This window comes from Ursus maritimus, unplaced genomic scaffold (genome assembly GCF_017311325.1).
Source record: "Ursus maritimus isolate PB19 unplaced genomic scaffold, ASM1731132v1 scaffold_23, whole genome shotgun sequence".
Lineage (NCBI taxonomy): Eukaryota > Metazoa > Chordata > Mammalia > Carnivora > Ursidae > Ursus > Ursus maritimus.
Genome location: NW_024424786.1, coordinates 45579941 through 45599115, shown reverse-complemented (window position 1 = coordinate 45599115; position 19175 = coordinate 45579941). Strand labels below are relative to the sequence as shown.

General features: G+C 64.7%; 1 protein-coding gene across 3 annotated transcripts; it reads left to right on the top strand.

Moving 5' to 3' along the window:
* The first annotated feature begins 4474 nt into the window (after positions 1-4474).
* On the top strand, positions 4475-18786 carry TSPAN32 (tetraspanin 32). Of its 3 annotated transcripts, XM_040639636.1 has the most exons (9): positions 4475-4630; positions 5202-5316; positions 6055-6152; positions 10275-10349; positions 15160-15261; positions 15858-15944; positions 17635-17718; positions 18105-18196; positions 18559-18786. In XM_040639636.1, the coding sequence occupies exons 1-9, from the start codon at positions 4556-4558 to the stop codon at positions 18623-18625; spliced, it is 795 nt and encodes a 264-aa protein (XP_040495570.1). In that variant the 5' UTR covers positions 4475-4555; the 3' UTR covers positions 18626-18786. The 3 variants fall into 3 exon arrangements, with proteins under 3 accessions (XP_040495570.1, XP_040495572.1, XP_040495571.1); XM_040639638.1 differs by lacking the exon at positions 17635-17718; XM_040639637.1 differs by lacking the exon at positions 18105-18196.
* The last annotated feature ends 389 nt before the right edge of the window (positions 18787-19175 follow it).

Here is a 19175-nt window from a genome sequence, read left to right as displayed (position 1 = left end):
CCAACTCCAGGTTGTATTCGCTGCCTGGCCTCCAGGGCTCTGGCCAGAGGAGCCGGAGATGATGGGCTCAAGTCAGGGGAGGAGGGTGTGATGTAAGAAGCCTTCTTGACATTGCATTGAGCCAGAGAAGCCAGAGTCAGAGGAACCAACCCTTACGATTTGCCAGTGAGTCAAATATGGTAGGAGAGGATGGAATTCTGCTGGAGTCCACTGATGCAAGGTCCCCACGGCCATCAGACTCACGGGGACAGAGAGTGGACAGTGGGTGGTGGGGCCGGGAGGGGGATGAGGGTCGGTGTCTCAGGGGCACAGAGTGGACGGTGGGCACTGGGGCCAGGGGAGGGCTGAGGTGTCTCAGTGGGACAGAGTTTCCATTTGGGAAGATGGAAAGTTCTGGAGATGGAAGGTGGAAACAGCCGCACAACGTGAATGAGCTTAGAGCCCCTGAGCTGTGCACCTATAAATGGTTAAGACGTGAAATGTTATGCTGTGTGTTCTGTACAGCCGTCTCAGAAAGAAGCACTCTGGAGGAGCCACTGGGTCATGTTGGTCCTGCGCTGGGGCACGGGGATCAGGGCTCTGGCTCTGGAAGGACTTAGGGGAAGGTGTCAGCTGGAAAACACCCTCTGACTGTCCCGTGTGTGGTGAGAAAGACGGCGGGGCTGGAGAGTCCTTGGATTCCTTAACATTTAAAGCCACTGGAGTTGATGAAATGACCCAAGGAGCAGAGTGAGAAGAGAAAGGGGCCTGGTTGGAGCCCGGGGACCCCAGTATTTCCACACCTGGGACAATGGGGGGGGGTCAACAGGAGACTGGGAAGCAGCACCAATCTACGAGGACTTCCGGGGTCCCCAGCGCTGAGGGCCGCCGTGCCAGGGCCAAGGTGAGGACAGAAGGGTGTCTGCTGGGTTTGGGAGCATGGAAGTCCCTGGTGGGCAGCGGCCGGATGGGGGGCTCCCAACAGGAGGGGATGAGAGCACCATCCAGGGCTCTGTCACACCACCGGGGATCCCTGGCATAACTCGGAAGCTGGGATTTCGTTTCCTGGGCCGTGGTGTAGACACTCTGCTTCTGCAGCCAGCCCGGGCCACCCCCGCCCACCACCACCGCGTGTGCCGGCAGACCCCAGACTCCGCCGTGGTTCTCAGAACGACTTCTGAGCACAAGCCACACGGCCACACCTGTCACCCGACCCACGTCCCCCAACCCACGACCCGCGACATGGCAGGGAGGTGATTCAGGGAAACGCACTGAAGGGGGCACGTGCCCTGGACAGGAGGCACTGGGCGCTTCGCCACTTTGGCCATCGGACATTGCCCCACCACTGGTTAAAGAAAATTCCAGGAGTGGGCTGGAAACGTTTGCTGTGAAGGGAGCCTGGAGGGTCTGGGGACCACCGGGGCAGGGGGAGAGGGTCCAGTCCATGCTCCTTGGTGAGGCCTCGGTCCAGGGTGGGGGCTGCTGGCTCCTGCCTCCACTTCCTCCACTGACCCAGGGAAGCCCGGGGAGGTTTGGACGTCCTGCTCCCACACCCTGGGGGCCTCCAGACCCTGGTCTGCTCCTTCAGTCACTAGACACCAAGTCTCAGCCAGGTGACGAGGGCAGCCTGGACAGGGCAGGGACTCCATGATGCCCGGGCCCTCCTGCTGATGGGGCTGCTCAGCAGGATGGGGACCCCCTTCAAAGTTTGTCCCTGGTACTTGGGAGGTAATGCTGCCTCTCAACTCCTCTGTGTGCATCAGAGCCCCTCCCCGGGCCCCTCCCCGCCCCTCCATGGGACAAGCTCTGCGCCAGAGTCCCGGGGCGCACAGAGCAGCGCCCAGAGCCCTGAGCCTGCGTCTGGCTCAGCTGCTGAGTGTCCGGGCCAGGATGTGCCCTGCAAACCTGGGGGGGGCACTTCTGGGGGACACGGGGTCCAATGCGGTGCACACAGCTGACCCAGACTTAAGCCAGTCAGGAAGGAGAGCCTCCAGCCCCTCCCTGGGCCAGGCGAAGCTGCCCCAGGTGGGACATGTCTAGGCTTCCGGGAAACATTTCAGAATCAGGGCAAAGGGCAGGAGAGAAGGCCAGAGGCTGTTCAGGTCTCCGTGTGGCCCCCACAAAGCTCATGGCACTCAGCCCCACCCCGGTGAGGGGCCCAGCCGGCAGAGCCCCACACACAGGGCTGCAGGGAGGTGACGAGTCACCGGTGCCCCGGGCGCACTGAGGTGCTAACCTGCTTCTCTCCCTGGGTGGGCAAGTCCGCTCTGCTGCCCCGCCCCCGGCCTCTGCTGATGGAGTAGGGGACACCTCTCGCAGACCTCCCTCTGGACGGCTGTCAGGAAGGAGGGGAGAGGCTGCCACCTCCTGGCCCAGGCAGAGTGACCTCCAAGTGCTAAGGATCTGCTTCAGTGCCAATATCCCCTCACCCCGCTTCCTAGGTAAACTGAGGCAGCGGGCAGAGGGCAGGTGGGAGCGAGTGAGCAAAGGAAGAGCTGCAAGAATTAACAAAATGAAAGGGTGTGAGAGGGAGCGAGTGAACGAAGGGTGGGTGGGTGAAGGCGCAGGTGGACAGGTGGGCAGGTAGGTAGTTGACATCACTGAGTGAGTGGACAGGCAGAGCCAGCTCCAAAGTGCCTGCTCCCCTCCGTGCTGTGAGACTGGGGTGCTGGACAAAATCACAGTTTTAAATACAATGTACTGTAGGACAGTTTAGACTTAGAGAACCAGTGCAGAAGCGGTACGGAGAATTCACATGTACCCGACACCCAGCCTCCTCGTACCAACATCGGACACGGCTATGGGACGTGTCACAACAAATCCGTGGCTATTGACCCATTACCATCCACAGAAGCCCACACTGTATTCCGAGCGTCTCAGTTGTTCCCTCCTAGCCTGCTTCTGTCCCGGGTTCCCACGCAGGGCACCACGGGACATTGGGTCCTCGTGTCTGTGAGTTTGTGATGACCCGGACATTTCCGAGGGGAACAGGTCAGCACACTGTAGGACAGCGCTCAGATGGGGTTTGTCTGGTGCGTGTGTCACGGTCAGACTGGGCTGTGGGTTTGGGAGCAGGACCCCAGAGTGAAGTGCCCTCCCCACCGCATTGCGTCCCGGCCCGTGCTCCCCACCTGACTCGTGCCCGTGATGCTGGCCTTGCTCACCAGGCTGGGGCGCATCAGGTGCAGCCTTCCCTCCCGCGGTCTCGGGCAGGAAGTCTCTGTGACAGCCGCACCTGAGGGGCGGGTCTAGGCTCCCATCCACGCACAGTGTCTGCGATTGTCCAAGCCAGCAGGTGTCCTGGCTCCGGCACCTGTTCCTCTACTCCATTGGCTATGTGCCCAGCGTGGGCCCCTGGGTGTTGGTGGGATAGGGTGGGCTGCCGTCCTGCCCCGACGTACCCGGGGTCCCCCACTTTCACTCTTGCTGCTGCTTGGGTCAAACCGTGGATCTACCTGGCGCAGTCCACAGACACCTGCCCTCCGAGACCCCCTCATGCCCCTGCAGACCAGGGTGGCGACCAGGGTGGGAGGCACAAGGGGTCCCAGCTGCCCTGGCTGAGGGAGGGAAGAGATGGCCAGAGCTGCTGGTTCCTAGAAGTCCAAGGGATCACCTCACTTGCAGCTATCTGGGGCATTCCCCCTCCCCTGCTGAGGTCCCCGTGTCCAGGAGGACCCCACATGGGAGGCACAGAAGAGGACAGAAGGGGAGCGATTGCAACCCAGAGGTGAGCCACCCACCCACAGCACCCCCCTCCCCCCGTCATCCCTGCTGCCCCAAGGACTACAGCAGTGGCCCAGGGGTCCAAACTGGCCCACACTGAACCCAGATAGTGGCTTCACCACGTGTCCCGTCCATGGGATGGAGCCCCACACCTGTCCGAGTCCGGCCTGCCCTGTGCTCAGGTCTGCATGGTTTAGTTTAATGACAGATTCATGATTTGACACAGCCTCCCTCTGACACCCACCTGGGCACTAGGGCACCAGGGCTCCAGCCCATCCTGCCCCCCCCCCCCCAGCCAGCTCTGCTCTGAATCACCTTTCCAAAATGTCGCCGTCACAGAACATTTCGGATGGTGTTTCCTAGGATGATGCCTCAATAATGATGTTCAGATTCGATCCTGTCTCCCAGATTCCCCCAAGGATCAAGCTTTCGGCAGGATTCTGCTTGCATACTCCCAGGACAAGAAGCTCACCCCCTATCTGGCCACTTCGCCTCTACTCACCACCTCTTCCCACATCCTCCCAGGACGTGCTCTGCGGCCACACCAAGAACCAGGCCACGCCCTTCGGGGAGAGGGCTCCTACCGTCAGAAGTCCTGGTGCCTTGGGCCAGGGCTGGGGACAGCAGGGGTGGCAGGAGCTGGCCTCGCTGCCCCTCCCCTACCTTCCTGCCCGTCTTCCGTGTCTTCAGGGGCAGCCAGGGGCTCCGCTCTCTGGGGGTGTTGACGAAGAGAGAGCAGCCTACCTCCTGGGCAGGCAGCTGTGGCCTGAGGCCCCCACCCAGCTGGAAACCGCAGTGGGCGGGGAGGGCGGGGAGGGGCGGGGAGAGGAGGGCAGAGGAGAAGGGAGGAGAGATGGCCACCATGGGGCCCTGGAGTCGGGTCAGGGTGGCCAAATGCCAGATGCTGGTCACTAGCTTCTTTGTCTTGGTAACAGGCTGGTCGGGCGGGAGGGGTGTTGTGGGGTGGGGGGCCGTGTCAGGGGACCTCTAGTGCTGTGGTCCCCACACACACGCAACCCTGCTGTCCCCATCCTGCCCCCAGGACATGCACCTGGGACCCTGGCGGTGGACCTCTGGCAGGTGGCTGTTTGGGCAGGATGCCCTGCGGGCCCCGCCAGGCAGCACGGGACCTGGGTGGCTGGTGAACTGGTGTCGGAGGGGGCAGGGGGAGGGGGCTGGTAGGGCCGTGCAGACAGAATGATCCAAGGTTCTGGGTCCTTGGAGAAGCTGCACAATGAATGCGTGTGCATGGGGGGAGGGTGGGGTATGTGTGTGTGTTTGTTGGTGTATCTGTGTGTGTGGCTGGGTGTCTGGGAAAAGGCCTCCCTGAGACCACCCTACAGAAACACCCAGAAGTCCCAAAGCTGAGCCTGTCTCAAGTGAGACGATGAAGCTGGAGGGAGGTTGGCCAGGGGACCCAGGAGACCCAGACCCTGCTTCCTGGGCCTTGTCCATTGTGTGTCCAGCACCCCCCCACTCTGGGTCTGCCCCACCCCCAGCTCCTGGGCCTGTCTATGGCCACCTTGGCTGCTCTCACCTACTTCGGGGCCCACTTTGCTGTCATCGGCCACGCGTCCTCAGACAGGACCCCCTATGAGGCCGTGCACCGCTGGGGTAAGTAAGGTCAGGGGGCTCCTGTCGGGTAGGGGGCTTCAGGTGCAAAGGCTGTTGGGGAGGCATCCCGGGCTGGGCGGGTGGGGGCCTCCTAGTGGAGCCGGGCTGGGTCAGGCAGGGCGTGGGGCCAAAGAGGGCCACCCTGGGGTCCTTCTGCCCTGGGCAGAGCTGGGGGTCTGGGCCCCAGCCCGTGCTTCCACCTCCGGTCTTGGGAACCTGGGGACAGGAGGGAGTGTCAGGTGGCATCTAGAGGGCCTCAGTGTCCTGGACGGGTTGCTCCGGAACAAAGGGGCCTGGACCCGGCTGCACTCAGGCAAGAGCACAGGACGCAAGGAGGGCAGCTATGGGGGAAACTGAGGCCCAGAGAGTCAGGCTGTGGTCCCAGCCCCACGCCTCCTGGCCCTTAGGCCCCGGGTTTTTACCCTGAAGGTTGGATCCTGGAGCAGGAAGCCTGGGTCTTGGGCCTGGCCTGATAAGAACGAGCACCCTGCACATGCCTCATGGCTTCTGAGATATCTCCGGGCAGACAGGAAGCAGAAGTGGGGGGCAGGGCCTCTGGCCTCCTCCTTCCCTCCTGCCTTCCGAGTACTGGGAGGAGAGGGAGTGGGTGGTGGGTACTGAAAGCTCCCAGAAGCCCACCCCTGAGGGGACCCTTGGGTGGATTTCAGATGCAGGCCTGTGCATTGGGGACCCCTATCCGGGGCCCCCCTAACCCTCCTCCTCTCTGTCCCCACCCAGCCTTCTATGCAGCCATCAGCCTGGCCGGGCTCCTGACCCTGGGTGCTGTCCTGGGCGCTGCGGCCACTGTGAGGGAGGCCGGGGGACTCATGGCTGGGGTGAGTTCTCCCTGCCCCCAGTGCCCCAGCCTCTGGGATGGGATCAGGAGCCGGCAGGATGGGGAGAGCCCAGGGAGCCCGCCTCCCCCCACAGTGTCCTCGCAGAAACAGAGGCCTAAAGGATGTGCGCCAGCAAGGACCTCCGTGCACCGGGGCCAACCAGGGCCACTCTGCCAGGCCCCGCTTTACCCCCTCATCCACGGGGGGCCAGAAAGGCAACGCCGGCCCTCCCAGGCCTGGGGGCCATTGGCAAAGGCACAGGGAGGGTCTGGTTCTGCTGCACCAGAGGCTCTGGGAACCGGCTTCTCTTTCCTGTTACTGAGCCAGGGATGTGGGGAAAGCCCCTCCACTGGCCAGGTCACCTGTCGGGCTTGTGCTGTGCCCGCACTGCTCCTTTGCAGCTGTGGGAAGGCTCTACCTCGCCCCACAAGGGACAGTGGTCCCTTGTTGCCCCCATTCCTGCTCGTCCCCTTGGGCCCATCTTCGTTCCCATGGGCCTGTCCCACCGCTTGGCCTGCCCGCCCAACCCCTCCTCCGAGGCCCATCTGTCCTGCCCACTCTGGGCACAGGCCCTCCTCTCCTACCAGAACCTGGGCTCACTGGTGCCCTGGGCTCCCGCACCTGCACCCCCGCCATCCCCTGGCACCTGCCCTCCCTGCCTGGGGCCTTCTGGGACTCCTCACAGCTCGGGACAGAGTCCCGTTGATGGAGGCAGGCTGGGCCCAAGGCCCCAGGGGGGGTCCCACAGGACCAACCAGGAGGGTCCTTGGCTTCACACAGGATCAAAAGTGAACAGAGAGCTCACTGAACAGCTTGAGTGAGGGACAGAGTCCCAGACGGAGTGTCCGGGAGCCTCTCTGTCACTTGGGGTTGGGGGGTTACATTGGAAAGGGGTCCAGGAAACATGTTCCTTCAGGAAGCCAGAGAAGGGTCTGATCGAAGGCGAGTGACAGGTGGACGTTAGGGGTTACTCCACAAATCACCGACAGCAGTGGGCATTGATGCCAGCGTCTGCCCAGGTTTGTTCGACACTGATGTCCTGGGACACGCTCGGGATTCAGATCCTGCTAGATGGTAGCAGGTGTCCAGGGGCCCAGGACGACAGTCGGAGAGCGACTAAGGTTCTTGCCTCCCCCCGGGAGTGGGAGCGTAGCTTCTTCGATTTGCAAGAGGAACCAGAGAGCACGAGTCACTGGGGCCGGGCAGAGACGGAGCCTTTCTAAACCCTAGTCCCCTCAGCTTCCTGACCTCACCGTCTCCCGGCAGCTCTACGGGACCCCCCAGCCTCCCTCAGTCCCTTCCAGCCACCAGACCTCCACTCTCCTGCCTCCAGCCCTCTGCTCCTGCAGACCCCACCCCTCCCGTGAGGGGTTCACGGGGCATCGAGCCCCAGAGCCCATGCCCCTGGGCTCACGGAGGGCAGCCTTCTGGGCCCCCAGGGCAGGCAGGGCTCTAGGCCCAGCCTATGTCAGCAAGTGTCCATGGAAGTTCTCCTGGTTCGTAAACATCTGTAGGAGCGGGGACACAGTCACCTCCTAAAGCTGCAGCCCCCGGGGCGGCCAGCGTGAGAGCCGGCAGCTCCAGCCCTAACTGGGACCCCCCCTCCCCACCGGCTTGTGGGCTTGGCAGTGTGGGCGAGAGCCCAGTGGGAGAAACCAGTGCGGTCTGTCGCTGGCCTGGAGGCAGGGAGGGAGGGGAGGCCCAGTGGGAGCTGACGGGGCAGGTGGACCGTCCGCCTAGAGCGGAGCCCTAAGGCTTGGAACCTGCCAGAGGGGTGCAGGGCCAGCCCAGGCCCAGAGAGGCTGGCACTGGGGCGGCAGCATGGCCACTAGGGGACGCCATGGTGCTGGGCCAAAGCCAGGAGCTCCAGGAGGCGGAAGGTGCTCCCAAGGCCAGGTTCCCGCGCCCGCCTCCCCAGCTGCCCCTGTGCTTCCCTGCCCAGATGCTGCAGGGGCCCCGCGCTGGCCCGTGGGGGTCTGGCTTCTGCATCCCCAGCCCCACCCGACGGCCTGCGGACCGCTCGTGAGAGAGCCGCCTGCTGCACCCAGACCCCGTCCTGGTCCCCAGCCCCATGGCCCCCAGGGGCCCGTGCTGCTGAGCTGCCCACACACGCGTGTGCGTGTCCACGTGCCCGTGGTGTCTGGCACGTCTGTGTGTGTGCACACGTGTAGCGGCACATACGAGGGACCATCAGGCAGGAAGACCCTTCCCAAAGCACCGGGCGCCTGGCTGCTGTCCCCCACCCGCCCCTTCCTGCCCCCACCTCCTCCGGCCTCGCCCCACACAGCCCTCCGGAGCAGGAAATGAACCAGCTTGCCGGGCTGCAGGGCTGCCGGAGCAGAGCCAGCAGGAGCCGCTGATTTATTTACGTATTTTATTTACAAGGAGCAAGAAAATGCGGGGCTGGGCCCAGCCGCACCCAGCAGGCCTCCACCGCGCAGGCCCTGGGGACAGAGGAGAAGTGGGCCTCGCCCAAGGCCCTCTCTGCAGGGGGGAGGGGGGAGGTAGGGAGGGGACTTGCTCTCTCCTGAGGAATGAAATGATTTCTGGAAAATGCTAGTCCCCTGAGCTGGCTCAGGGCCTCCAGCCTGGAGACAGTGTTGAGCGATGGTTTCCAGATGGAGAAGGAGGCCCTCAGCCAGCCAGGGAGGAAGAGAAGAGGGAGGAGGAGGAAGAGGAGAAAGGAGGAAGGATAGGGAAGAAGGGAGGAGGAGGGGGAGGGGAAGGAGGGAGAGGGATGAGAAGGAGGAGGAGGGGGAGGGAGGAGTCTGTCCTAGACACCAAGGCCCCGCAGGCGCCTGGGCAGACAGGAGGGATCAGGAGAAGGCAGGGGCTGCCTGTCCCTGAGCAAAGCCTGAGGCCCCTGTGCCAGCACAGGAGCAGGGGCTGATGGGGGTGGCCCGCTCTTTCCCGGCGTCTGGTGGGACACGGCCCAGCCAGTATCCATGTGTTGGTAGGTGTCTCGGGGGCTCTCTCCATTCCATTGGTCATCGATTCTCCTGGGTGTCACTCTTCACGAGGAGGTCCCTGGGTGGGGAGAACCCGGCCCCAGGCTGCCCCGGGCTGTGGACAGGCCAGGGAGGGGTGCTGTGTCACCCAGCCAGGGACGCGGAGCCCAGGGCAGCGGTGCTCCCACAGATCTGGCCCTGTGGGAGGAGGTGACGCAGACACGTCGGTCCTCTGGACACCGAGGCTGTGTGACCAGCAGCCCCATGAGCTGCCCGGAGCTCTGGGAGGAGACTCGGTGGGAGACCCAGGTCTGCAGGTCTGCAGCACGCAGGTAGCAGGCCAAGCTCTAGGCAGGGTTCTCCCCACCCACGGCAGCATATAAGCTGGGGCTCCTAGTCTGGGATGACCCTTTGAAACCGCCCACGAAAGACTCCTGGGGCACGTGAGGTACATTTCTCAGGGGCAGAGTCCGTATCATCCCTGGCTTCTGCAAGCGGGGGGCTCAACAGTTCCAAACCCCCGACCGCCAGAGAGAAGGGCACTGTGGGGGTGCTGGTGATGGAAAGACGTTCCCCCCCAGAGAACTCCCATCTCCAATATCGGGGTACGCGGGGGCTAAGTCAGGGGACTGCACAGGGTCTGAAGACGGGCTCACCCTACCTTGGGGTGCCCCACCTGCCCCAGCTCCCCAGCTGTAGATTCTGGCGCCCCTCCCAGAAGGCAAAAGCCATCGGGTGGTCTCTGCTGGGAACCTGCAGCCCCCCCCACACACCCGGGCCAGGGCAGAGGGCAGCCCCAGAGCCATGCCGCGTCCGCCTGGACCCTCCTAGAAAGGGATGTGTCTTCTTCTCCCAGGCCTCCCCCCACCCCCAAGCAGCCCCACTGCGCAGAGGCTTTCATCATCCTGGGGACTCCCTCCCTCCCGGGGGGAGGGGACCTGGCTCAGCCATCGATGTGCCCTTGTGAACCAGGATGGGCAATAGGGGGAGAGTTCCCAAAATGGGCCAGAAGGGGTGGGAAGAGTGTGCCCGCAGCCCACAGTCGGTCTCCCCCTTGGGGGGGGGGGCAGCAGCCCGCGGGGAAGACCCAGGCACGGCCTGCAGCTGGCTCGCTGGATGGCTCACCAGGTGGCCCGCGGGCTGCACCCCGTGACCCATGCCTCCTCTGCCTCAGGGCTTCCTGTGCTTTGCCCTGGTGTTCGGAGCCCTGGCGCAGGCGGCCTTCTGGAGATTCCACAGCCCCACCCAGGTGAGCGCCCCCCATCACACAGCCAAGGGTACCTGGGCCAGGGAGTCGCCCCTCCACTGGGGAGAGACCGTTCTGGGGGGAACGTCCTCTGCCTGAAGGGGGGCACAGGGCTGGGTCTCTTCAGGGCCGGGCTGGGGCCGGAGCTCCCAGGGAAGCCGGAGCAGATGCAGGCCTCCGCCCTCCTCACCCCAGGCCCCTCAGCCCTGCCCTCTGCTGGGCCCTGAGAGGGTCCTGGAGCTGGAAAGGGGATGAAGCACCCAGAGAGGAGGGTCCCCACCCACCCGAGGGATTGATTACAGGGGTCAGTGCTCCGGAAGCTGGCCCAGAAGGACTGCGCTCCTGACTGGGCCCTGCCAGCGTCCAGGCCTCGTCCCCAGGAGGACAGCCGCCCTTCAGTCCTGGGGCAGGAGCGGCCCTGCGGCGTGGGGGGGCTGGCTGTCCTCCTGGTCCCGCCCCCATGTAGGCTCTTCCCAGGGCTTCCGTATTGGTGGTGACTGGGGTAGTAATGCCCATGGTCATGGTGGGGATGCCCCCCACCCCGCAGAAGGTGGTGCTGTCCTCCCTTCCTTCATCTGTCCATCCATCCATCCATCCGCTCAGCTGATGTTCTCTGAGTGCTTGCTGGCTCAGCAGGGTGTCCATGGACTTGGTGTGAGGGGGCCCTCATCCCACTTTGGGGGTCAGGGGAGGCCCTAGCTCTGGGCTAACTCAGTCACGAGGGCCACAGCCCCCAGAGCACATACACGAGCAGGGCTCGAAGCCCGCAGGCCTGGGCACTGACCCAGCCTGGCCCTCCAGAATTTCTGTCTGAATTCAGGCCCTGAGATGAAGCTGAGAGCCTGCCTGGGGGACGGGGCTGGCCAGTGCATGTGTGGAGCCGGCCCCCTCCCAGACCAGGGCTGGGGGTCAAGGCCAGACCCCCTGTCCGGGCAGAGGAACCCAAGAGGCTCGGAGAGAGGGCCCGGGCAGGATCGCGTGTAGGGGCCAGACCCTAGCCCAGCTGCTCCCTGGCTGAGGCCAAAGGGGTGAGGGACAGGCCTTCCCCCGTCCCCAGCCGTGGACAAGATCCCGTGAGAGCGCAGACCCAGGCAAGACCCCCGGGGCGGCCCGGAAGCCAAGGGGCCAGCAGGTGGGACCGCAGAGAGGGACAGGAGAGCTCTGCTGCGTAGACCCTGTCTGCCTTGACTTTCCGTGATCCCCAGCAGTCCCTCCTCAACCTGGGCCTCAGTTTCTCCATGTGCTCTGCAAGGACCGGCCCAGGAAAACCAAGACCAGGCTGCCGGAATGTCCTCTGCTTCTGCGCTGCTCGAGCAGCAAGTGACAGGTGCTTTCTTCCCTGTGCTTCTCAGTCCCCAGCGGCCCAGCCTCTCTGTCGCCTGCACCGCCGCCCCCCACAATGGTCATGCGGGAGCAGAGGCTTGCAGAGGGCAGGGGTTCAGGACATTGGGCCCGGTCGTACCGCGTACGATGTGTGATGACCCTCTCTGGTCCTGGCTTCGCGTGCCCAGAAGTGGGCCTCGCTTCTCCCCGTCCATGCGCCTTGGCGTCCGTGAGGCTGAGTCACCAGGCCGAGCACAGCGGTCATGCCCTTGTTCTGCAAAGGGGGGTACTCAGCCCCAGGGGGCAGGGAGCCAGGTCACACAGGCAGAACCGGGGCAGGGGGATCCAGGAGGATCCAGACCACCACCCAGGGCCCTGAGCCAATGCCTCTTTTCCCTTCCCTGTCCAAGGATTTCCCGACAGCCCACCGCCACCCTGGCACCATTTGGGGTAACTCCCCTGTGACATTTCCTCTGGCTGCGAGGCTCTTGGAGGGGGTTGGCACCTGTGCAAGGTGCCCTGGGCCCTCAAGTGGGGCTGGCCAGCAGGCTTGCCCAAGGAGAGCCAGCCTGGCATTTCAGGCTCGTGTTTCCCGGCTACAGATCGGGCCCATTGCAGGTCTGGGTCACAGTGTGAGTGGGCCCGGCTGAGATGGCTGCCAGGGTGCCCTGGAGCCCCCTGTGGCTCCCCTGGGACGGCTGCAGCCCGTCCGCTCCTCTCTGACACACTGTGTTTATAGCTGGAGTCCCCGATCCTGGGTTCTGTAGCGGAGGGGCCGTGTAGGGGCCACAGGCCACGGGCCAGCTGGGTCCCCCTCTGAGAAGGGGGGATTGAAGTCAGACAGCTCCCAGCTGGGCCTCTTCTCTGTCCCTACCCCGCCTCCCCCGCCCCCCCTCCACCGCCATCCCCTGCAAAATCATCCTGATCCGGTCCAGGCTCCGACTGGCTCTCAGGGTTCAGTTCTTGGGGCTTTGCAGCTTTTGCAGATGGGGGCTGGGGACTCCTCCTCCCGGGGCCCGAGGCCTGGCGGGCTCCATCTGCCTCCCCATACGGCCTGTGTGTGTCCAGGCCCTGACGGCACAAAAGTGGCCTGGGTGCGGGACCTCTGGCTTCTCTGTCTGGGCTCAGCCCCGCCCGGTACCCTCAGGTGACCAGCTGCCTTCACCCCGGTGGGGGGCTCAGAGACCCGCCAGGGGCTGCCATGCCACAGGAACAGTGCGTGTGAAGGGCTCAGTGGGACTAGGGCGGAGGTGTCTGGGCTGCCGTGAGGGGGTGTCTTCCACCCTGGGCCTCTCCCAGGAACCTGAGCCTGGGGACCCTCCCAGCCCAGATAGATCCCAGCCCCAGGCTCCTTTGTTCCCCAGGGTCCTGCTGGCAACCGGGTGACCAGAGAGAGCCCAAGGGCCAACCCGTTCACCCCCGCTGTCCCCCTGCATCTCTCTGGACAATCTGCCCTATGATATCCTGAAATATGGGTTCCTGACAGTGGCCTGGGGCAGCCCTACTGACGGGAAGCCAGAGAACGGAGTCGGAAGGGATCGGCCACGTTCTTCCGTGGCCTCAAACCAGGCCGCACTCCCTGGGGGGCGGTGAGGGGGTGCCCCCGCCCCTCGCAGCGTTTTCCAGCTGCCACTCTCCACCTCTGTTGCTCCAAATCCATCCTGGGGGGCACCCCCGGAGTCCTGGAAGTCAGGCTTAAGGAAGGGGGACCCTGGCAGGGGACGCAGAGGTGGCAGGGCCTGGTGGCCTCCCACAGCCCCTGGTCCACCCCAGTTTTCTCCTGGAGAAACACGGCCTCAGGCTCCTAGAGCACCCCCAAGCCCGGTAATGGGGAGACAGGTGTCCAGGCCTGTGGGACAAGTCCAGCCTGGGCCCCACTGCCAGGCCCGGGGGGTCTTGGGTGAGGGACGTGGCTTTGCAGGACCTGTTTTTCTGCCTGCAGCAGGCGCCGTGTCCCCAGCTTCTGGGTGGTGGGGACTGACCCCAAGGCAGCACGTTGTTCCTATGCCAAGGTTCCGGTAGTGAGAGCTGGCCTCAGGGCGCAGGGCCCTCGTGGGGGGATGGAACCAGCATGGTGGTGTGAGCCGGCCTCCTTGTCTCAGCCTCTTGCCCCCTGACCCCAGGCCCCCTCCACTCGGCCCCCAGCCTCCCCGGAACCCCTCCCACGAGGACACGGAGCCTTCGTGGTCTCAGTTTCTTTTCAAACTTGAGGAAACAGGCAGAGAGAGGGCCCCGAGCCGGGCCCCGCAGCCACGGTGGCCAGCCTGACGCCTGCTCTCCAGCCCAGGGCACTGCCCACCTCCCAGAGGGTTGGCTAGAAACCAGCTGACCCAGTTTGGGATGGTGTGCAGTGCAATGTCTCATGGGAGGGTCAATTAGGGCCAGGAGTGGGGGTGGGGTTTGGGATGAAAGTGCCTCTGGGTCCTGTTGAGGCATGGCGGCCTTGGACACGGCTTGCCAAGACAGCCTCTGTGGCCCACCTACCCCGGTCTCCCAAGCTGCCAGCAGGACTGCCACCCCCACATGAGTGGCCAGAGCAGGCATGGGCATCGGTTCACCCCCAGCCCTTGAGGGCAGCCCTGAGCAGCCATTATTGTGTCCCAGGTGAGAAAAGGGGTAAGGGAGTGAGTGCTCAGGGTCTCTGAGAAGAGAGGAGGACAGGAGGCATCAGAGGGCAAGGGGGGCGCAAAGAAGCCTGGTCTATGCCAGGAGACTGTTGAGTCCAGAGCAGTCAGGGAAGCCTTCCTGGAGGAGGTGAGATTCCAGTTCGTCTTTGGGGGACTAACTTGGCAAGGGTGGGCATTTAGGTTTGGGGGAGCAGCATGAGCAAAGGCGGAAGGAGGTGCTTAGGAGGGTGGAGGCCATGAGGTCTGAGTGATGCCGGGATACAAAGTGAATGGAGAGCCCTGCCAGCCCCCATCAATGCCGTCCTTCCCCATGATCCACCTTGTTTGCCCAGAGCTGGCCCTGGATGCCCATGGCTCCTTTGGTCAAAGGCCTTGCCTGGAGCCCAGCTGTCCGGGGTTTCTGGAACCCACCAGGTGGTTCTAGGGAGACACTTAGACCATCACTGGGGAGCTGAACTCCTGGCAGGAGGCTCCTCCCAGCCTTCTCCACCCAGGCCCGGCTCTTGGCTTTCCCCATCCCACCCAGACCCAGATCGACAGATGGGGGTGGACCGTTCCCTCAGCTAGGCCCTCCATACCCCAGAAGACCAGAGCTGGGGCGGGCCGCAGGCTCGGGTCTCTGACGTGTCGCCCAGGAACCTGGCCCCAGCACGGGCCTGGGGCAGTAATGGTCATTCTTATTGGGAGGGGCCCGCACAGCCGAAGTCTGGGGAGCTGTGGTGATCAGCCTCGCAGGAGACCCAGGCTCTGCCCGGTGGAAGGAGGGGGGTGGCCCATGTGGGCCAGCCCCGCCCCTGGGGAGCCGCATCTGTAGGGAGGGGCTTCAGCAGCTCGGAGGTCTTCCCACGATGCTCTCGGTGCAGGTGGAGGATGCTATGCTGGACACCTACGACCTGCTGTATGACCGGGCAGTGAGGAGCCTGTCCAGCACCCCGCGGCAGCAGCTCCTGGCCATTCAGGACACGGTGAGCGTTGGGTGCCCTGGGGGTGGCCTCCCCCTCGCCGGGCGGCTCCAGGACATTCAGCTTCCCCGGGTGGACCGTAACCCAGAAAACGGGTATGGGGTGGCCTCCCCCCAGAGTCAGCTGGCCTCAGGCCAGATGCTGAGCAGGGGTCCCAGGACACAGGCCACTGACACCCTCTCGGTAGTGGGGAGGGGGCACGAAGACCTCTTGTCTTCTCCCTCTGACCTGGGCAGGGCTGGCTGCCTAATTTGGGGGCCAAGCCAAAATGAAAAGTTTTCTTGTCCAAAACTGATTAAGAACTTCAGGTCGGTGACAGCACAGCACGAAGCAAGGCCCCGTGGCCACAGGGTCACAGCCCGGGAGGCGGGCGGCCGGCGGCTGTGGCGACAGCAGGCGGTGGACAGTTATGGGCCCTCCTTTTATGGGGAAGCCGTGGGGCTGGGAGGGCCGGGCTGCCCGGTGCCTGCCACCCCCCCTCACGCAGCCTGTGGCCCTGGCTTCTCGGGGCAGCGCTGCTGGACGGCCCCGCCGGTGGCCTCCTATACTTTTCCCCCGTTTGCCCACCTTGCAAACCCGTCACTCGTACGTTCTTGCAGTTCCTGTGCTGTGGCAAGAGCTCTCCTTTCAGCCTCCTGGGGGACGCGGAGGCCAGCCTGTGTCGGGGAGAGCAGGCAGCCAGACAGGTGAGGAGGAGAGGCCCGGACCCTGCACTGTCCCTCCCCGCGCCTCCCCCAAACCCCAGCTACCCGCTGCAGGGCTCCTGGAGGCGGCAGTGAGGGCTGGACTTGGCCCTGGGCTCCGTTCCTTCGCTCCTTCACCCCCTCACGCAGCTCCAGCCTGGGGCTCCCCGAGGCCAGGCCTGCCCTCGGAAGCCTCCAGAAGCGCAGGGGGGTGGAAGGCAGACATTGGTCTGGAGGGGGCTCCTCGGGAAGGAGCCGGAAGGACATTCCATGGAAGGGAGAGGGAGGGTCCTTGGCAGGCAGAGGCAGGGAAGTCCCCTCTTCCCCTCGGCCTGGCCCAGAGAGGGGCCTGGCACCTCCTCCAGCTACCCCATCAGCCCTCCCCCACCCACCCGCCCTCCCCCCTCCCGGCTCCCCTCCCCCGCTGTCCAGGAAACAAACCCACCCCTATCTCTGGGCGAGAGGCTCCTGGCCACCCTCCAACAACCGGACAGGAGGATGCAAATGGCTCCAGGCCCAGCAAGGGAGGGAGCCAACCAGCCCCTGGCCCCAGAGGGAGGCGCGCACAGGAAGGGTGAGGGTGGGGGAGGGCCCAGCAAGCCTGGAAGGGGGCCAAGAGTGCAGGCCTCCCAGGGAGAGGCCTCAGGTGCCCATCTGCAAAGCGGGCTGAGGGACTGCTTTGCGGCCTTCCAGAATGGGGGATCCCCACCGTAAAGGCCACAGAGGGTGGGCATGGACGCTGGAGCCACCCTGGGGGAGGTGTGGGAGGGGCTGGGATGGTGTCCTGGATGGTGATCAGGCCCCCAGGCTGCCTACCAGCCGGAAGTGTGGCCACACGGGGAGTAGGGGTTGATCAGGGGACATTTTCCCACGGGGCACCCCGGCCAGGCTGCAGCATTGTGGCCCAGGGCTCCTGGGACCATTTCCAGCTGCCCCTGGAGCCCGAGGTCCCAACCTCCAGGCCAGACGGTCAGTCCTGTGGCCCACGTGTGAGCAGGGACAGGACTCCAGCTGCAGCAGAGGCCCAGGTGGCAGCAGGGAGGCTGGAGGGCCCAGACCCTGTCCAGTAACAGTGGACAGACGGATGCATAGACAGACGCCAGGCTAGCCTCCTCTCCCTCCCCATCCCAGCCTTCAGGAGAGCATCCCACACGTCCCACTGGGCCTGCCCCAAATGCTGTCTTCCCCCAAATCGAATGCCACCATCTGAGTGGTTCAGAGATGGGACTGTCACCTCCCTTTTCCTGGAGAGAGAGCCTCTGCGGGTGCCAGGCCCTGGGGACCCATTAGAGCCGGGGAGGGAGCAGGAGGCTGGGACAGCCCGGGACCCCACACCCCTCCAGCAGCTCTGTCTCTGCCCTCCTCTCACCCTGGGCCAGGGAGCAAGGGAAACCCAGCGTGCCCGGGGGAGCCCGCCCCGTGCCCCAACCCAGGCAGCTCAGCGGACGCCTAAGAAAGGCACACGCTGGACCCGGGGCAGTGGCCTTCCGTCCCCATGGAGACCTACTCGTCCCTCTGGTTTCCGCCTGTGTGTGATGCCTTTCCCCAGAGCTCTGGGACGGTGGGGTGTACCACCCCAGCCCCCACTGACTTCCCCTCACCCTAGCACTTGGCCCAGGTGGGCACGAGAGGGCCTCACCCTGGGCAGGGAGGGACAGCCAGGGTGGGTGCCATGCGGGTGCCCTCTGCTCAGGACTGCCTGGTGGGGATCGGGAGCTCCCTGAGGACGTACGGACACATCGTCTCCATCCTGACTGGCATCGGCCTCGCCGCCATGGTACTCTCACCCTCCCTCCGCACCCCTTCCCCACCTCCTGCCCTTCCACCTGCAGATCCCCCACCCCAATGGAAGGCCAGCGTCTTTGGCCTCGGGGAACGCCAGGGCTCCCCGTGCACTGGCAGCCAGGCAGGAGGCTGCTGACCCCAGGGAGGCCGTCTGGGAGGTGACAGTACCTGCCTCACCACCTTCCCGAGACAGCTGGGAGACCTGCAGCCCATACCCTCCTAAGGAGTAGGGCACCCCTCCCCTGGAGCCCTGCAGCCCATACCCTCCTAGGAGTAGGGCACCCCTCCCCTGGAGCCCTGCAGCCCATACCCTCCTAGGAGTAGGGCACCCCTCCCCTGGAGCCTCTGGAGCTGATGCTGGCGCCTCCTCCCTCCCAGGTGTATGCGATGCTGCTCAGTGCCTTTCTCTGGTTCTCCATTCGCTCTGGCAGCAGCTTGGACCGCAGGGGCAAATACACCCTGAACCGGAGGTAGGCCCCTGCCTGCCACCCCCTCCCCACCCCCCAAGAGGCAGAGGCCAGCAGCAGGTGGAGGAGGCCAGGTACTCAGGCTGGCTCACAGGCCACAGGGCACGGCCCCTTCCCATTCCCCGATGGCTTTGCCTGCCCCCGGCTGCTGGGACCCCTGGACCAACAGCCCAGGCTGATTCTCTAGGGCAGGGACTTTGGGGCTGGCTGGCCACACAGAGGGAGGGGGGAGCCTGAAGAGTTGCAGGCACCCCTACAGCCCCAGAGGGAGCCGCCTCCCTTCACCCCACTCCCCATAAAGACCAGGCATCCTGCCTCATCCCAGTGCATTCTAGAGCATTCTCACGGTCCCCTCTGCTTCCCAGAGCCCCTGGCTGCCAGCCCCAGGAGCCCAGTGTCTTCAGACGCTCCCAGGGAGGCCCCGCGCTTTAGCGCCCAACTGAAGCAGATGTTCTCCACGGCCGCCTGGGTGCAAGTGGACCCTCGGGGGGCCCTCTGCAGCTCCAGGACGACTGACACCGTTGGAACCGCCCATCCCGCCACCTGTGTGCCCACAGAGGCTCAGCCGGCCCAAACATGAGCCTTACAAGGAGGATGTGAGGTGTCTTCTGCCACATCGTGGAGGGAGGGGAGGGGGGCCGGCCCAGATACACAGGCTCCTTTTCAGCAGACAGACGGATCGGGGTCCCTCACAGACCCCGTGGGGACAGGCTGGGAAGAGGTCAGATCGGAGAAGCCACGGGGCAGGCTTGACTGGACGCTCTGCCCGGTCTCACGAGGTCAGAGCCCAGGGCTGAGCCGGGCTGGGCTCCCCACGTGCTGCAGGCTTGGGGGGCACCCTTTCCAGGCTTGGCTGGGCTGTGGGAGGAACACGGGTCCGTGCAGCTGTGGGACCGAGGGTCCCCTCCTTGCCGGCCGTCAGCGGCGACAGTCCTATGCTCCCTAAGACCACGTCCTCTCCTTCGCGTGAGAGGCCCTCGCC

Bases quoted from the DNA above. Each gene is read 5' to 3' on its own strand.
- TSPAN32 (XM_040639636.1), top strand. From the start codon at position 4,556: ATGGCCACCATGGGGCCCTGGAGTCGGGTCAGGGTGGCCAAATGCCAG. The intron at 5,317-6,054 runs GTAAGTAAGGTC...GTCCCCACCCAG, and splicing joins TGAGGCCGTGCACCGCTGGG to CCTTCTATGCAGCCATCAGC. The intron at 18,197-18,558 runs GTAGGCCCCTGC...TCTGCTTCCCAG, and splicing joins AAATACACCCTGAACCGGAG to AGCCCCTGGCTGCCAGCCCC.